General features: G+C 57.2%; 1 protein-coding gene across 1 annotated transcript in view; it reads right to left on the bottom strand.

The window, feature by feature from the left end:
* Nucleotides 1–3,596, bottom strand: part of PAPLN (papilin, proteoglycan like sulfated glycoprotein) — a 38,411-nt gene extending 34,815 nt beyond the window's left edge. Inside the window, exons 1-3 of the mRNA XM_053673314.1 lie at nucleotides 3,429–3,596; nucleotides 2,901–3,068; nucleotides 1,992–2,295 (exon numbers count right to left, since the gene is read on the bottom strand). Coding sequence (XP_053529289.1) covers nucleotides 1,992–2,045 — 54 coding nt within the window. The 5' untranslated portion in view covers nucleotides 2,046–2,295; nucleotides 2,901–3,068; nucleotides 3,429–3,596. The remainder of the gene's footprint in view (nucleotides 1–1,991; nucleotides 2,296–2,900; nucleotides 3,069–3,428) is intronic.
* Between the last annotated feature and the right edge of the window lie 10,024 nt (nucleotides 3,597–13,620).

Below are 13,620 nucleotides of genomic sequence, written 5' to 3'. Positions count from 1 at the left end.
CCTGCAACTCCCACCTGAGCTCGGAGCCCCTTTCCTGCGGCGCTGTCCCCAGGGGCAGCAGCTGCCCTGCGTGCACGGGCGGGAGGGGCATGAGGGGGGGAGTGCGCGGTGGGAGGCGAGGGGGCTGGAGGTCCGTCGCCTCGGGAAGCCTCCCCGCCTGGCTTGGGGGTGGGGGTGGGTGGCGAGGGGGCGCTGCTGTTCCTTCTCGACCCTCTGCTCAAGCTGACCCCTGTCAGCACTAGAACAGCCCGAGAACTGCTTGGGGCTCCTGTGGTGGACCCTGCCCCAGTCAGAACCGGACCCAAAGCAGCTGAGCAGTGAGGCTGGGCTACGGCCTCCTCCAGACAGTGGAGAGGGACAGGGGAGGTCGCAGCGCCGCAGGCTCAGCCGCGGCCGAGCCCACCGCCCGCTGAGGAGGCAGGAGAGGGCCGCACAGGCGTTGCTGAGAAAGAAAGCACCTGAGAGGACCCAGGGCTCTCTGTGGGCCTTGACTCATTCCATCTGCGCTGCAGCCATGGTGGGCATTTCGCCCCCGAATTAAAGAAACCTGCGGCCTGGCGATTTGCTGAAGGCCACGCAGCTGTTAGTGGGTGTCTCTGGGTTTCGCCCCATGGTTTTGACACTGGTGCCGTGACCCCTTCCACCGAGCTGTGGCCTCCAGGCCCCCAGGCACCAGGAGGAAGCCCTCGCCAAGGACCGCAGAGTGACATTTAGGGCGCGAGGACCGGGGGATGGCCGAGTTGACTGTGGGGATCTGCTGGGGAGGCCGCGAGGCGGGGAAGGCTCTGCCTGTCACGGCTCCGATCGAGGCCTGCGCTGGTCTGGTGCGGCTCCGGGGGCGTGTGGCTGCCCACTGCTCATGCCCACCCTGCCTGCCCTCTGGGGCTCTCATCGTCCTCAACTTGTGTTTCCACCCAGGCGGCGTTTCCCTGCCCAAGACGGCAACCGTTTCGCTGCCCTTTCTCTCCGACCCGCCTGCCTCTCAGCGGGCTGGGCAAGGCTGCGGGCCTTCCCTGCGGAGCGCGCTCCCGGGGCAGGATGGGGCCTGGCTGCCTCTGCGCCTTCCGTCCCAGCGGTGCCAGGAGAGCTTGGCAGGAGCCGCTCCAGGGCCCAGCCCAGCTCCGCAGACCCTCCCCTCCCTGAGGGCAGGTCCCTGGGTCTCAAAGACCCCTTATCCCCTGAGGACCCACAGAGGTTCTTCAGGGGGCCCTGTCCTTGGAGCTCCGGTTAATGAAACTGCACTTGATCACCAGAGGGCTTTCTCCGTCCACTCTACGTGTGCACCGTGCGGTTGCTGCTAGCACCTTGTTGCAGCAGCAAACAAATTAAACAGCAAAGCAGAAATCAAATTAAACAAAAAATCCAGTTCCTCAGTGGCACGAGCCACAGATCGTACACTCGACAGCCACGTGAACACAGAGGCTACCTTACTGGAGAGCAGAGATACAAAGGCTTCCATCCTTTGAGAAAGTGCTAGCGAAGCCCCCTCCAGATGCCAACCCCAGGGTGCGCCAAGTGGGTGGCTCCCCAAACGCCTCGGCTCAAACGGCTGAGGGGCGGCGGGGTTTGGTCCTCGGCAGATGGCAGGAATCTGCTGGAGTGGGCCACCGAGTCTGCACCTTGGCTGGTGCCAGCATGGCCCCCCTCTTTCCACCATGGAAGACCGCTCCAGGGAGGGGGTTCCCAGGGTTAGGGTGCACTCAGCACCTTCTGAAGGGGGCGGGCGCCGGGCAGTTGCCATTCCTGCGGGGGCAAACTGCGCTCCCAGCTGGAGGAGCAGGTCTGGGCGCCTTGGGCAGCTGGCTCCCACCTGTTTCAGAAGGAGCTCAGGCTGAGGGCTGGCCTCGTCCCACCCCATCCATCTTCGCGGACCTTGGCCCACTCCTAGATTGCTGCCGCCTCCGGGAAACGGGGCGCGGGGGAGGCTGGGGCTCCAGCCGGCACCCGTCTCCCAAGTAGGGTCCTCCGGGGCCGGACAGGGCTGCACTCACCGAGGACCCGGCCGCCGAGGCCAGCAGCAGGGGCACGAGCAGGAGCAGCTGCATCTCGGCCTGCGAGAGAGGCCGGGCTGGAGCGGGCGGGGCAGACCAGGCGCCGCCCCACCGGGGCCCAGGCCTGCGACCGCGGAGAGAGGGCGGCGGGCGGGGGCGTCTCCTTCCCTTCCCGCTCAGCACAGGTGACCTGGAGGCCCGCAGAGGGGCGCACGGGAGCGAACGCAGCGCCGGCCGCGCCGCTCACGCAAGGGAGGGAGAAAGGCCCGTCTGCGACCGGCTTGTAAACGTTCAAAAGTAACTCCTTTCAGGGTTTCGGAGGGAAAAAGAGGTCAATTAAAAATACTTCCTCGTTCTTGAAAATCAGGGAGTTCAGGGTTAAAGCCAGCAGATTCACTGTTTCAACTCAGCAAAAGATTTTTTTTTAAAAAGCCATTACTCGAGTTGTTTAAAACTCTCTTAAGACATTTATAAAACTCAATGTAAATGCTTTAAAAATGTTAATTGCATCCCACTTTGTATTTCCCTGTGGCGGGGAAGCCGCACAGCACGCTCCTGGTGCGGGGGTGTGTGCACGCGAGCGGTGCCTGCACGCGCAGCGTCTGGGCGCAGGGTGTGGGGCGCGTGTGCGTGTACGTGTCACTGCGCCGCAGAGTGACATAATGTGAATGTGCCCCGTTCGGTACAAAACATTAAACAAGTACTGACTTGTGTGCTTAAAATTTTAAATCTGCAGTTCTACCAATGTTCCCTTGATTATTTTTTTTAAGTATAAAATGACCTCAGTTTACAAGAATCGAACAGAGCAAACATACGCCAAATTCAGCAGAATTTTAGTTGGCACGTTTAACGACGTGCATGCTCCGTTAATTTAGCACCAGCAGTGATTCATTTAGTCATTCTTCTCACCGCCTAGAGGCTCCTGGGGCCGGCGGGGGCGGGGCGGGCTGCGGGCTGCCTCCCCCGCCCCGCGCCCCGCGGCACTGACGGGCGTGGCCGCCTGGTTCCAGAGCAACAGGTGACGCTCCTCTGGGGAGGCTGCCGTTAGGGGCGGGGTGAGCAGAGCTGCGGGAGAGACTGAAGAAAGGACCAGAGAAAAGCACTTTACTTAAAATTGCTATTCAGGACGCCTCCGGGTGGCGGGTTACAGGAGCTCGCGCCTGGGCTTCCCGCGCGTCTCCCCACCCCCCCCCGACTCCGTCCGATTCGGACGCGGAAAGCGAAGGCCTCCTTGGTCCGTCCCCAGCGTCAGCCCGCCATAGGGGGCGCCCCGCGGCCGCACCACCACCCCTGGCGCCGGCCTCGCGCCTCCACCCGCCCAGGGACTGGTCGGGTGCAGCGACCAAAGGCGCCAAGTCGCCGCTTCCGACGCGCGATGCGGGATGGCCGGGCAGGTGCGAGCCCCAGCGGAGGAACCGGGGCCGGAGGATCCTTCACCTTCGGGGAGGGGCGCACTCGGTCTCGGGTCCCCGCGCCGAGAACGGCGACTGACAGGAAGGACCCCAGAAGGCTGGAGGCGGTGGCGTCAGTCCGTCCGCTGGGCACCCGAGTCCCCCGCTCCAAGCGTCTCCTTTTCCCTGGAGACCCCCAGCCCAGCCCGAGGGCGCGCGGTGAGGAGGTGTGGCCAGCGCAGTTCCCACCTCGGCGGGCGGAGCCCCGGGCGGCGTCTCCTCCGGGCTTTCCCAGGGCTGGTTGGCTCCTTCTCCACCCCATTTCCTCCTACCCCGCCCTAGAGACACCCATCCCCAATTCCGGTAGGAGGACATGTCCTCGTGGACAGGCCACCAAGTGACCGGTGATGCCCAGGGCCTGCGTCCCTTTGGGTCTGAGCCAAGCCTTGCCTTGTCCTCTACTCTTGGGAGGACACCCTTCCAGTTTTGTGCCACCCACCTTACATACAAGGCATCTCTGTCCATCCCCCCTCCCCGCCCCTGTCTTTTCCTCCTGAATTCATACTTTGGCCTCAACCGACTTTTTCCACACACCAGCTGCTGTTCCCAGCACCAGCTATCTTTTCCCCTGCCCAGAATGCGCTCTGGAAACCTGCTCTACCCTGCAGACTCCTACTCATCCCTCAGGACCCTGGGCCAATGTCATCGTTTCCAGAAGCCTCCCCCCCACGGTGGGAAGCAGACTCTGGGCCTCTGGCCTGAGTCTCAGTCCCTGTCCCCAGGACGCATCGGGCTGTGGGGATCTGAGCCTCCCTGACTCAGCAGGAGGCCCCTCAGGGGAAAGTTGGCGCCCTATCCCCTGTGCCCGGGGAACTAGTTGGGAATCAAGCTGGGGCTCAATACACGTGACGCATTTTCTCTCCTAGTTGTCCTTTGTCTCAGCCAAGGCACTCTGCCTGCCATCCCTTTTGGGGGACTGGAAATCACCCAACCTCCAGGAAAATGACACTGGCCCTGGGGCACGTGGGAGGTGTGCCATCCCTGCCGTCCCTTTAACCTCACCCTCATCTGCCTTCAGCCCCTTGCCTGCCCCGGCCATGGAGCCAGGGGTCATTTCTGCCCTGGCCTCCACTGGGGCAGAGGAAAGTCCCTGGAGGGAAGCTCAGCCCCTCTTAAGAACCGTGGCTCCTGCAGGTCATCTCCCTGGGCTCAGACAAAACGCTCACAAAAGCATAGCATTTAAGTCTGACCTGTTTCCTACCTACCCAGGGAGAGAGGAGAAGCCACAGCTGTGTAGCAGGGGCCCCTGGGGATTCGTGGGAATTCTCAGGCAAAGATAAGGCTTGCCAGAGCAAAGGCAGCGGAATTACCCAAAGCATCCCTAGAGAAGGAAAAATGGTTTCTTCCATTCAAAAAGCCCTACTCCCTGCCCCCAGCGGCCAGGAGTTTTCCGAGTTTGGTCAAAGGTCCCCTGCAAAGTGGGAGGAAGCGGCTTCTCCTGCCATGGGGGGGCGGGGGGTGAGGCATCTTCCTGAACTGTTCCTGGTTTTCCTCTGTGATCCCTTCTCCTTAGACACCCGGGCCCAGGATTTCCTGCTTCCCACTCACACGGTGTTAGGGGACAGCCTTGGACTCACCAGCCGGACTCCAGCAGCTACTGGCTTGGGCAGGGACTTGTCTTTAAACGTCAAATCCTGCCACCTCAGAAGGGTGTTGTGAGCACAAGCCCAGCACACAATCGTTGTTCCTCAAAAAACAGTGCACATGCCCTGCCGGTGATTGAGTGCCAGCCTGTGAACCAAAGGGTCTCCGGTTCAATTCCCAGTCAGGGCACAAGCCCGGCTTGCGGGCCAGGCCCCCAGTAGGGGACCCAAGAGAAGCAACCACACATTGATGTTTCTTTCCCTCTCTTTTGCCTTCTCTTCCCCTTTCTCTAAAAATAAATAAATACAATCTTTAACAAAAAGAAAACAGTGCACACACCACAAAAAAGATGGCTTAGAAGAAGATTCCAGGAAAAAGTGTAAGACCCATGTAACCTCTGCTCTGCACTGGCTGGAGCCGCCAACTGGCTCCAGGAGACTCCCCACACTGGGGATGGGGGTGGAGGCAGCCCAAATCAGGGCAGAAGGGGCAGGAGTACAGCCCTGGGAGGCAGACAGACCTGGGGTGGGCACCTGTTCTGCCTCTCAGGGCATGGACTTCTCATGTTACCTCCTTAAGCCTCAGCAGGCCCACCTGAGCCTCACACAGAGGGTGACAAAGTAGGGAAGTCACTGGCTCTGTAAAGCTCCTACTAGGTGCTCAATAAAAGTTAGTTCCTTCTGTCCCACGCTCCCTCCACCTGTCTCCTGGGTTCCCTACATTGTAATCAGCTTTGCAGACTGCAGGGCCAGGGCCAGGGCCAAGGTGTGGCTACATCTCTTTGTGAGGTTGGGATGGGATGGAAGCTGGAGAGAAGAGGAAGAGGGCAAAAACCCAAGAGCCTCAGGGCTCTCAGGAAGCACCTCCTCCAAGAAGCCTTCCCCACACACACCTCTGGGTAGTTTTGAACTGTGACAATGATACTTGTGTCTTTTTCTCCCTCTAAACTGTGAACTTTGGATGGGCAGGGATCTGTCTCCTTCATCACTGCCCCCTGTACCAGCGGCCTGTGGTGGTCCCGAAGGTGTCCTTCAAGAGGGCATGCTGTGGGAAGCATGGTGATTGACAGCCCCCAGCAGCCACCCTCAGGTCCATGTCCTGCAGGCTCCCCCTGCCCCTGCTCCCTCCAGTCCATGTTCCCCTGTAGATCTCTGCCCATCTAACTGGACCTGACATGCAGGGCTCTCAGCTGCAAACCACAGAATGAATTTCACTCACAAAGACAACAAAGTTGCTTAGACAAAGGACGTTGGGAGCTCCGAGAATTGAGGGAACCTGGAGAATCAGGCACCCAAGTGAGCAGTAACCCCTGCGGAGGTTGCATTCAAGGCCCAGGAGCAGGTCTGGTTGGGACCTGGCCCGCTGGACCCCAGGCCACCGCAACTGCTGCTTTAGGCAACATTGACCCATGCCGCCCCCAGGAAGAGGGTTCATAGACTCCCACTCCAACGGGAGCACGTCCGCACCCCGACTGCCAGGGCCCGAGAAAGCAGAACTGGCAGCTTCCCCAGAAGGGATGTTCTGATGCTGGGCCACCCCAGAGGACAAGGGTCCCCTCTCTGCCTGCAGCACATGGCACACAGATTTGTGGAACTGAACTTAGAAAACACCACTTCTTCCACTTTTTTTTCTTTCCTTTTTTTTTTTTTTTGTGGTGGTTGTTCACTCCTTATTCATTCCTTTTTTATATTTGAGTGCCTACTCTGCACCAGAAGCTGGGGAGAGACCTGTCCAGTGGAGGCAAATGCTTAGAAACCAGCTCTCCGGAGGAAAGGGGCTGCTTTGTGGCTGGTTTCCCTGGTGTGAGTGCCCCAGGGCTGTTTCCAAGCCACAAGGGGAGGTTTGTAGACACAGCTGGGAAGAGGCACTATCAGCTCTCCCAAGCCGGGGGCTCTAACCCACAGATTGTCCTGCCCTTGGGGAGTTTACATGCTAGTGGGGCATTACATTCTGATGTGTGTTACTGTAAAAGAAATGAATCTTTCCACCTGAATGGTCAACTGTTTCCACTGCACAAGTCACTAGCACTAGTCACTAGCACTTCCACAGGCACTAGCAATCCAAAGGAAGAGGAGTGCCTCACTCCCACTTGTGTGTTCTTCCACTCGTCACTCCACCTTCTCCCACCCTCCACCTCATGTGTAACACTCGTAGACATTTCCCTTGAGACGATCGTTCAAGGTCAGGGGAGAGTGTGAAAACACTCGATGCCGTTCTGCCCCTCGGCTGGGCGCTGTGCTTCCAGGTCCCACGCCGTCCTCCCGGCTGTCTCCTGCTGCCACAGAGAATCCGGGGCCTCGAAGCAACAAGATCACGAGAGCCAGAGGTGCAGTGCTCAGTGTGCCTGACAAGTGGCTGTCCTCAGATAAGCCCCCTGGCTGGTGGAGGGGTTTCACCCTCACAGCTGGGGCAGAAATTGAGCTCCAGACCCTTCCTACAGACATGAGGGCCACCCAAGAGAAAGAACAGAACTCCCCGGATGTCCTTCAGTGACATCTGCCCCCAACCGCAACCCAGGCCCTGGGAAAGGGCCCCAGGAGGAGGGGGAGGCCATGTGAAGAAACCAGAGTCGGGGCAGAACACTGCCGCGGGGCAGGAGACCAGAGCCAGGGCAGCAGGGGGAGAGTGGGGGGGGGGGACAGGAAGCCTGTCCTGATTGGCTCCCATCCAGCAGCTCCAGCCTCAGAGATCTCATTGCCTTCCTTCTGCATGGGAACACACACACACACACGTAGGGAACATGCACACGCACACACTGCAAGTGTGGGGCTACAGTCTCCTGTGGAGAAGCTCTTGTCACCTGAACTCCTGGAGGCATTAAAGGAGCTGGTGTGAGGAGCCACTCTCACCCACCTCCCACTTCCTGAATGGGAGGCAGGCTGAGGACCCAGGCCCCACAAAGGTCAGTGCAGGGTGCAGGGTCAGTCTGCAGAGCATAGGCGTGAAGGGTCCCTCTCAGCTGAGGGTGGGCGTCCTGGCCTCCAGAGAAAAACTGGGGGCCTGCAGCTGAGCAGTATTGGCCTCAGTGCCCAGTCGTGCACAGAGAGGGCAGGTCCTCAGTCTCGGCCTCAGGTCCTGCGTGGCCCGGCTCAGCGCCTCCTGCTCCGCTGCTGCCGCCCGGTGGGCTCCTAGGGAGGGGGCCTGGGTTGGGACCCCAGTGGCCAGCACCCAAGGCTCTCTGGATCCTCTCCTGCCCTGGCCTCGTCTGTGCTCAGTTTGATGGTTCCCAGCCCTTGTGCCAACGGCCTGCAAACTTGACCCAGAAAGCCAGAGGACCAGCACCTTGCAATTCGGAAACAGGCTTCCTAAAGCTCAGCTTAGGTGGAGGAAGCTCTACTAAACGTCATTCCTTCCCGAGCTTCTCCAACTTCAGTAATGTCGGACCTGGGCCCTGGACCCCACGTTAGAACCCGACGCCACTTGGAGACAGACAGATGTAAAACTGGGCCTCAGCTCTTTATTTTTACAGCTTTTAGAGAATGATAATCCCTTATCAGAAACTCTTGGGACCAAATGTGCTCCTGAGTTGAGAATTTTTTACATTTTAGAAGTTAATAAACTGTACGTGCTATACCTCCGCCAGCAGGGTCTGGGATCGAAACCAACCAACCGCAAAGTACAACCCCCCCCCCCAACACTCACACCTCTGCAGCAAAACATACTCACCCACACAGGGTAAGTCAAGACTCTCAGCGGCCTCACGGAGTTCAGACAGGCCAGGTCTCACAAATTTATGGGAAACTTTTAAGTTTTCAGAGTCTTTTGAGTATCGAATTACCACCACGGGATTATAGACCTGCACAAATTTAACCCAACAAATGGGATTCTGGGTAGCAACATTAGCACAATGCACAGATGCCAGTGGCCTGCTGACCCCGTCACAGCTGGGGCCGCACATGTGGGCCCGAGTCTGGGAGGCAGCGGGCCGGGCGAGGCTGGCAGGCTGTGCTCCTGCCTGGGCTGGAGCCCGGCATCTCCCCTCACTGGTCGGGACGTCTCGGGCAAGTCAGCCTTCATGCGTGGCAGCTTCTTCATTTTCAAAAGAAGACAACAGATTAATGCAAGTAAAAATTAATACTAGACCCTGGCTGGGTGGCTCGGTTGGTTAGAGCTTTGTCCTGATACGCCAAGGTTGCGGGTTTGATCTTCAGTCAGGGCACCTACAAGAATCAACCAATCAAAACTGTACTTGAACAACAATTAAAATAAAAAAAAAGAATCAACTAGTGAATGCATAAATAAGTGGAACAACAAATCGATGTTTTGCTCTCAAATCAATAAATAAAATTTAAAAAATAGATAAATACTAAAAGTTTACATTTCCAAGACGCAACAGCAGCCTTAGTGAGCAAATCTGAGAAACACTGTCAGACTCCGCATTTTGCGGAGGAGGAGGACACGGAGGCCCCAAGAGGTGGCCCAGAGAGGCGGGAGCAGCCGCCAGCGCCCCTCTGACCCAGAGGTAACAAGCAAAGGCTCTGGCCTCAGACCCCCCTGGGCGGGGGCAGCCTCTCCCACTCCCCTGCCGTGTGTGAGTCTGGGACTGTTACTCATCTTCTCCCAGCTTCCATTTCCTCACCTGTAAAATGAGGATGACAGGCCCCTAGTCAAAGGTGGGTGAAGGTGACGAAGGCCGTGCTTGTGATGGGCTCAGCACAGTGTCTGGGGCACGGCCATGGTGCAGATGCAATGGACGTTGGTTTTAAGGGGTGGGTACGTGCCTCAGCAGCTTTTCTTGGTGAGATGAAGGGTAAGGAGGACTACCGAGAACTGCACTATCTTTTATTCTTCTCACATTTAGCCAGGTGGCATTGACCTGGGACAAACCCATACATGTCTCAAGATGTCACAGGTGTGTTCTGGGGAAGGAATCCTGTTTGGGTTCAACCCTGACCACCGATGTATAAATACTGGTCTCTTCGGCAGATGAGGAAAATTGATTCAGGCTCCACACTCTTCACACAGCCCGTAAACAAGGGCAAACTTGGTAAATGTTTGCTCTGACTTAAACCCTGTTCCCACACACGTGCCCCGCTTACATCATCCTGCATGGAAATCCCCTCCTGCGGACCCAGCATCCAACCGCTACTCCATCTGTTCGCCAAACGCTGATTGAGCAACTCCTAGGAGACCTGGAATACATGCACTCAGCTCCCCCTCCCCCCTCCCCCCCGGGGAGGCTGGCCCTACGCTTCCGAGAGCACGGTGCCCACCGGAGGGAGGCACGCCCCACGGCTGGTGTGACCTGGCCCACGCGGCTCCCCTTGTCTGGCCGGAGGCATCAGGGTAAACACGACCTGTTCCTCCGCCAGCTCCCTGATGCAGGGGCCTGTCTACAGAGAAAGGCTGCCGTGCTCCGAGAGCGCCGAGGAGTGTGTTGGGGAGGGGGGCGCCCCAGGAACATCGAACCTCAGGGAAATAAAGGGACAAAGGGGAGATTTCCCCCAGCCAGAGACAAAATCCTGGCGCAACACAGCGTGGGAGGAGGGGCTGGGCCGTGAGAAACTCAGGCTGGGATGGGGCCCAGAGGGCTGAGCCAGGGACGGGCTGTGGTAAACAGCTGGGCTGGCCGAGGTCCCTGTGGGGAGATGGGGCCAGCCTTATCTCCAGCCCCAGGGGCAGTAGCCCAGCGAGGGGGCGCCAGGTGTCGCCCTCCCCCCTACCCGCACCCCTCTCATCTCCAACAGGCTGGAGCACTGCCTTGGAGAGAAGGACAGAGCCTTCCAGGCAGCCAGGAACCAGTGGGAGGGGACCTGGAGTGCTGCATGCCGGAGATGGGTCAGCCGAGTGGCTGGCTGGTGGCCCCCAGACTTGGTCTGAGGTGAACTGCCACTGGGATGGGGACTTCTGGGTCAGATCGCCTACTTTCCCTCACCAAAAGTGTTTACCAGTGCATTTGACTTGAAAACAAAATCAATTCATGCAACAATTATAAAACGCTTGGGCACCTTGGTGAGTCATAGCTATAATGGCAGAAGTGGAGCAGTCAGTTGCAATGAGTCTATGTTATCTCATGCATTTATCTACAGCACAGAGGGGAAAGGGGGAATTCCGATCCCTGCCCATTAGTAAGAGAGTCGCCCAGAGGATGACCTGCTACACGTGGACAGGGGCCTAGGACCCTGCTTCCTCTCTCTCCCTGTCTCTGGGGCCATTGCCACGGGCCACCTGACACAAAATGGGCACCCTGGCTTCCAGGGTAGCATCCTCCATCGGCAGAGAGTCAAACGCGGCAGGCCAGGCCATCGCAGCACACGAACCCGAGGCAGGCAGGCCGGCCGGCTCCCCTGTGGAGGGCTGTGGGCATCCACCAGAGGCTGAAGGCCCGTAAGCACCCCTGGGACGCACTGCTGAATGCCCACTGCAGTAACCTGAGCGCAGGAGCAGCCACAGCAGCAAAACGGGAAGTCTGGCCCAGCCGTCCCAGCCCTGCCTTGGAGAGCGGACGCCCTTGTGGTGTCCTTAGACAGTGCCTCCTGGGCCCCATGCGGGTTACCCAGGAGAGAAAAGCCTTTCCCCTCCACTGGGCGTCAGAGTCCTCAAGCCTGATGATGCCAGTGACCTTCTGGCTGGGTCACTGTGGGGCTGCGTCCTGACCTGGGAGGGGAAGGGAGGAGGGAAGCGCGGTCAGGAGTCTCCAGAACAAGGCTTCCCAGGTACAGCTACCCTGGCCAGGCAGGGTGGCGTGGACCTCATTTTCAAGACTTTAGAAAAATCTGAAGAAATCACACGTTCACATCCACCTGGCTCATGCAAGTTAAAACCCAAGTCATCTCATTAATCTTTAAAATTTTTTAAAAATTTTAATCATTTTTCAAGTACAATTTTTTGTCTTTTACTCCCATCCCAGCCCACCCACCCAGCCCTCCCCACTCCCTCCCATTTCTACCCCCCCGCAGTTTTTGTCCTTGTCTCTTTTATATTTGTTCCTGTATTTTTTTATCTTTTAAAAATGGGGTTTTTTTTCATTACCATTTAACCCCCTTATACCTCCCTCTCCCCTGCAATCACCATACTTGTCCATGTCCGTAAACAATGAAATCGAATGCTATTTTATAGCATATGTAGAGAAATCCGATTAGTATTAATAAACAGAAAGACGCCGTGGCTGGTGTAGCTCAGTGGACTGAGTGCAGGCCTGCGGACCAAACAACCACTGTTCGATTCCCAGTCAGGGCACGTGCCTGGGTTGCAGGCCAGTTCCTGGCAGGGGACGCATGAGAGGCAACCACACACTGATGTTTCTCTCCCTCTCTCCTTCCCTTCCCCTCTGATAAAGAAATAAAATCTTTAAAATAAATTTAAAAAATAAACAGAAAGACAAGTTATTACTTCAGCTCTAGGTCTTGATGGAGGAAGAAAAAGTCCCAAAAGTCCCCCCTCAGTTTCCTTGGCGACCGTTGAGGGACCACTACGGGTCCATCACCATGTCAGCCATGTCTGAAGGGTGGCACACCCAAGTCCAGGTATTCGAGTGTAGTGAAAATATGCTTGCCTGGCTCCCAGTGTCATTTCCACTTTTAAATCGTCCTTGTTCATATACACCTTTGACTTCAGTCTGCTACCCAAGAAAATGCATCATAGTCCGAATTTTACCTGTGGCCCACCTCACGGTATTCTGTGGGCACCTCAGCAAAAGGGTTAACAAATTCCTTTCCTCTTTTGCATGAGGGCTTGACCCTGGGCTACTACATAATTAAAACAAATTCAGGGGGAAAAAGGCAGTGGAGTCAAGAGTATGATACCCCTCCCCCCAAGAATTAGGTCTCCCACAAACCTGGTTCTGAGGCTCTTCCGTCTGTCCCCTTACAGGGCACACACACCAGACATCCAAGTGCCAGCCCACCACATGAGGCCCCTGCGGCAGGTCAGGTCACCATCCTCCATGGTTTCCACAAGTCACGTGATGGAGGAGGTGTATTCTCAGTACATATGGACACGTATTTGGCTTGCTAATTGAGTTCTCTTTTGAACCAATCATCACCTTAACTCAAAAAACCACCATCCTCGGCTATCTTCCATGTACTTGCCCTGTCTTTGTGGATCTCTCCTTTACCCTTCATTCTCATTCAAGTTCAAGGTAGTGAGTCAACAGTGCTTGGTGAGACTCAAGCATCTTGTTATTTCTCATTTCACTTTTAACCAGACCCTAAGCTACTGGTTGGCAGGGTCTCGGTCTCTCTCCCCACACCCTCCACCCCCCGCCCCCCCACCACCACAGAGAGACAACTGTGATCCTTACCCAGTGACAACTGACACAGACACTGGCCTCATTACTCCTGCTCCGCAACCCTGCAGCTTCCCTCTCCTCCACAGTGCCTCTCTCAGGGCCCCAGGTACAGAAGCCTCTCCCAGCTGACGAGGACAAACCATCAGGCCTCTCAGGCAGACTCTAGTGGCACTGCCCACGGGACTCGTAACAGCGAAGGATGCCTCTGATTACCAGAGGGGGAAACGGACAGCTCTTCTGCTTCTTTGATGCCTTAGCCACTGGGGCCAGGACGCCTCCATCTTTTATATGCTCCTTCTGAAGACAGCAGTCAGCATTTTGGCTTTCTCTACCACAAGCGTATTTCTGATCGGTAATTCCCAAC

Source organism: Artibeus jamaicensis, unplaced genomic scaffold (assembly GCF_021234435.1).
Source record: "Artibeus jamaicensis isolate MK-2021 breed Jamaican fruit bat unplaced genomic scaffold, CSHL_Jam_final contig_851, whole genome shotgun sequence".
Lineage (NCBI taxonomy): Eukaryota > Metazoa > Chordata > Mammalia > Chiroptera > Phyllostomidae > Artibeus > Artibeus jamaicensis.
This window is presented reverse-complemented; position numbering and strand designations above follow the sequence as displayed.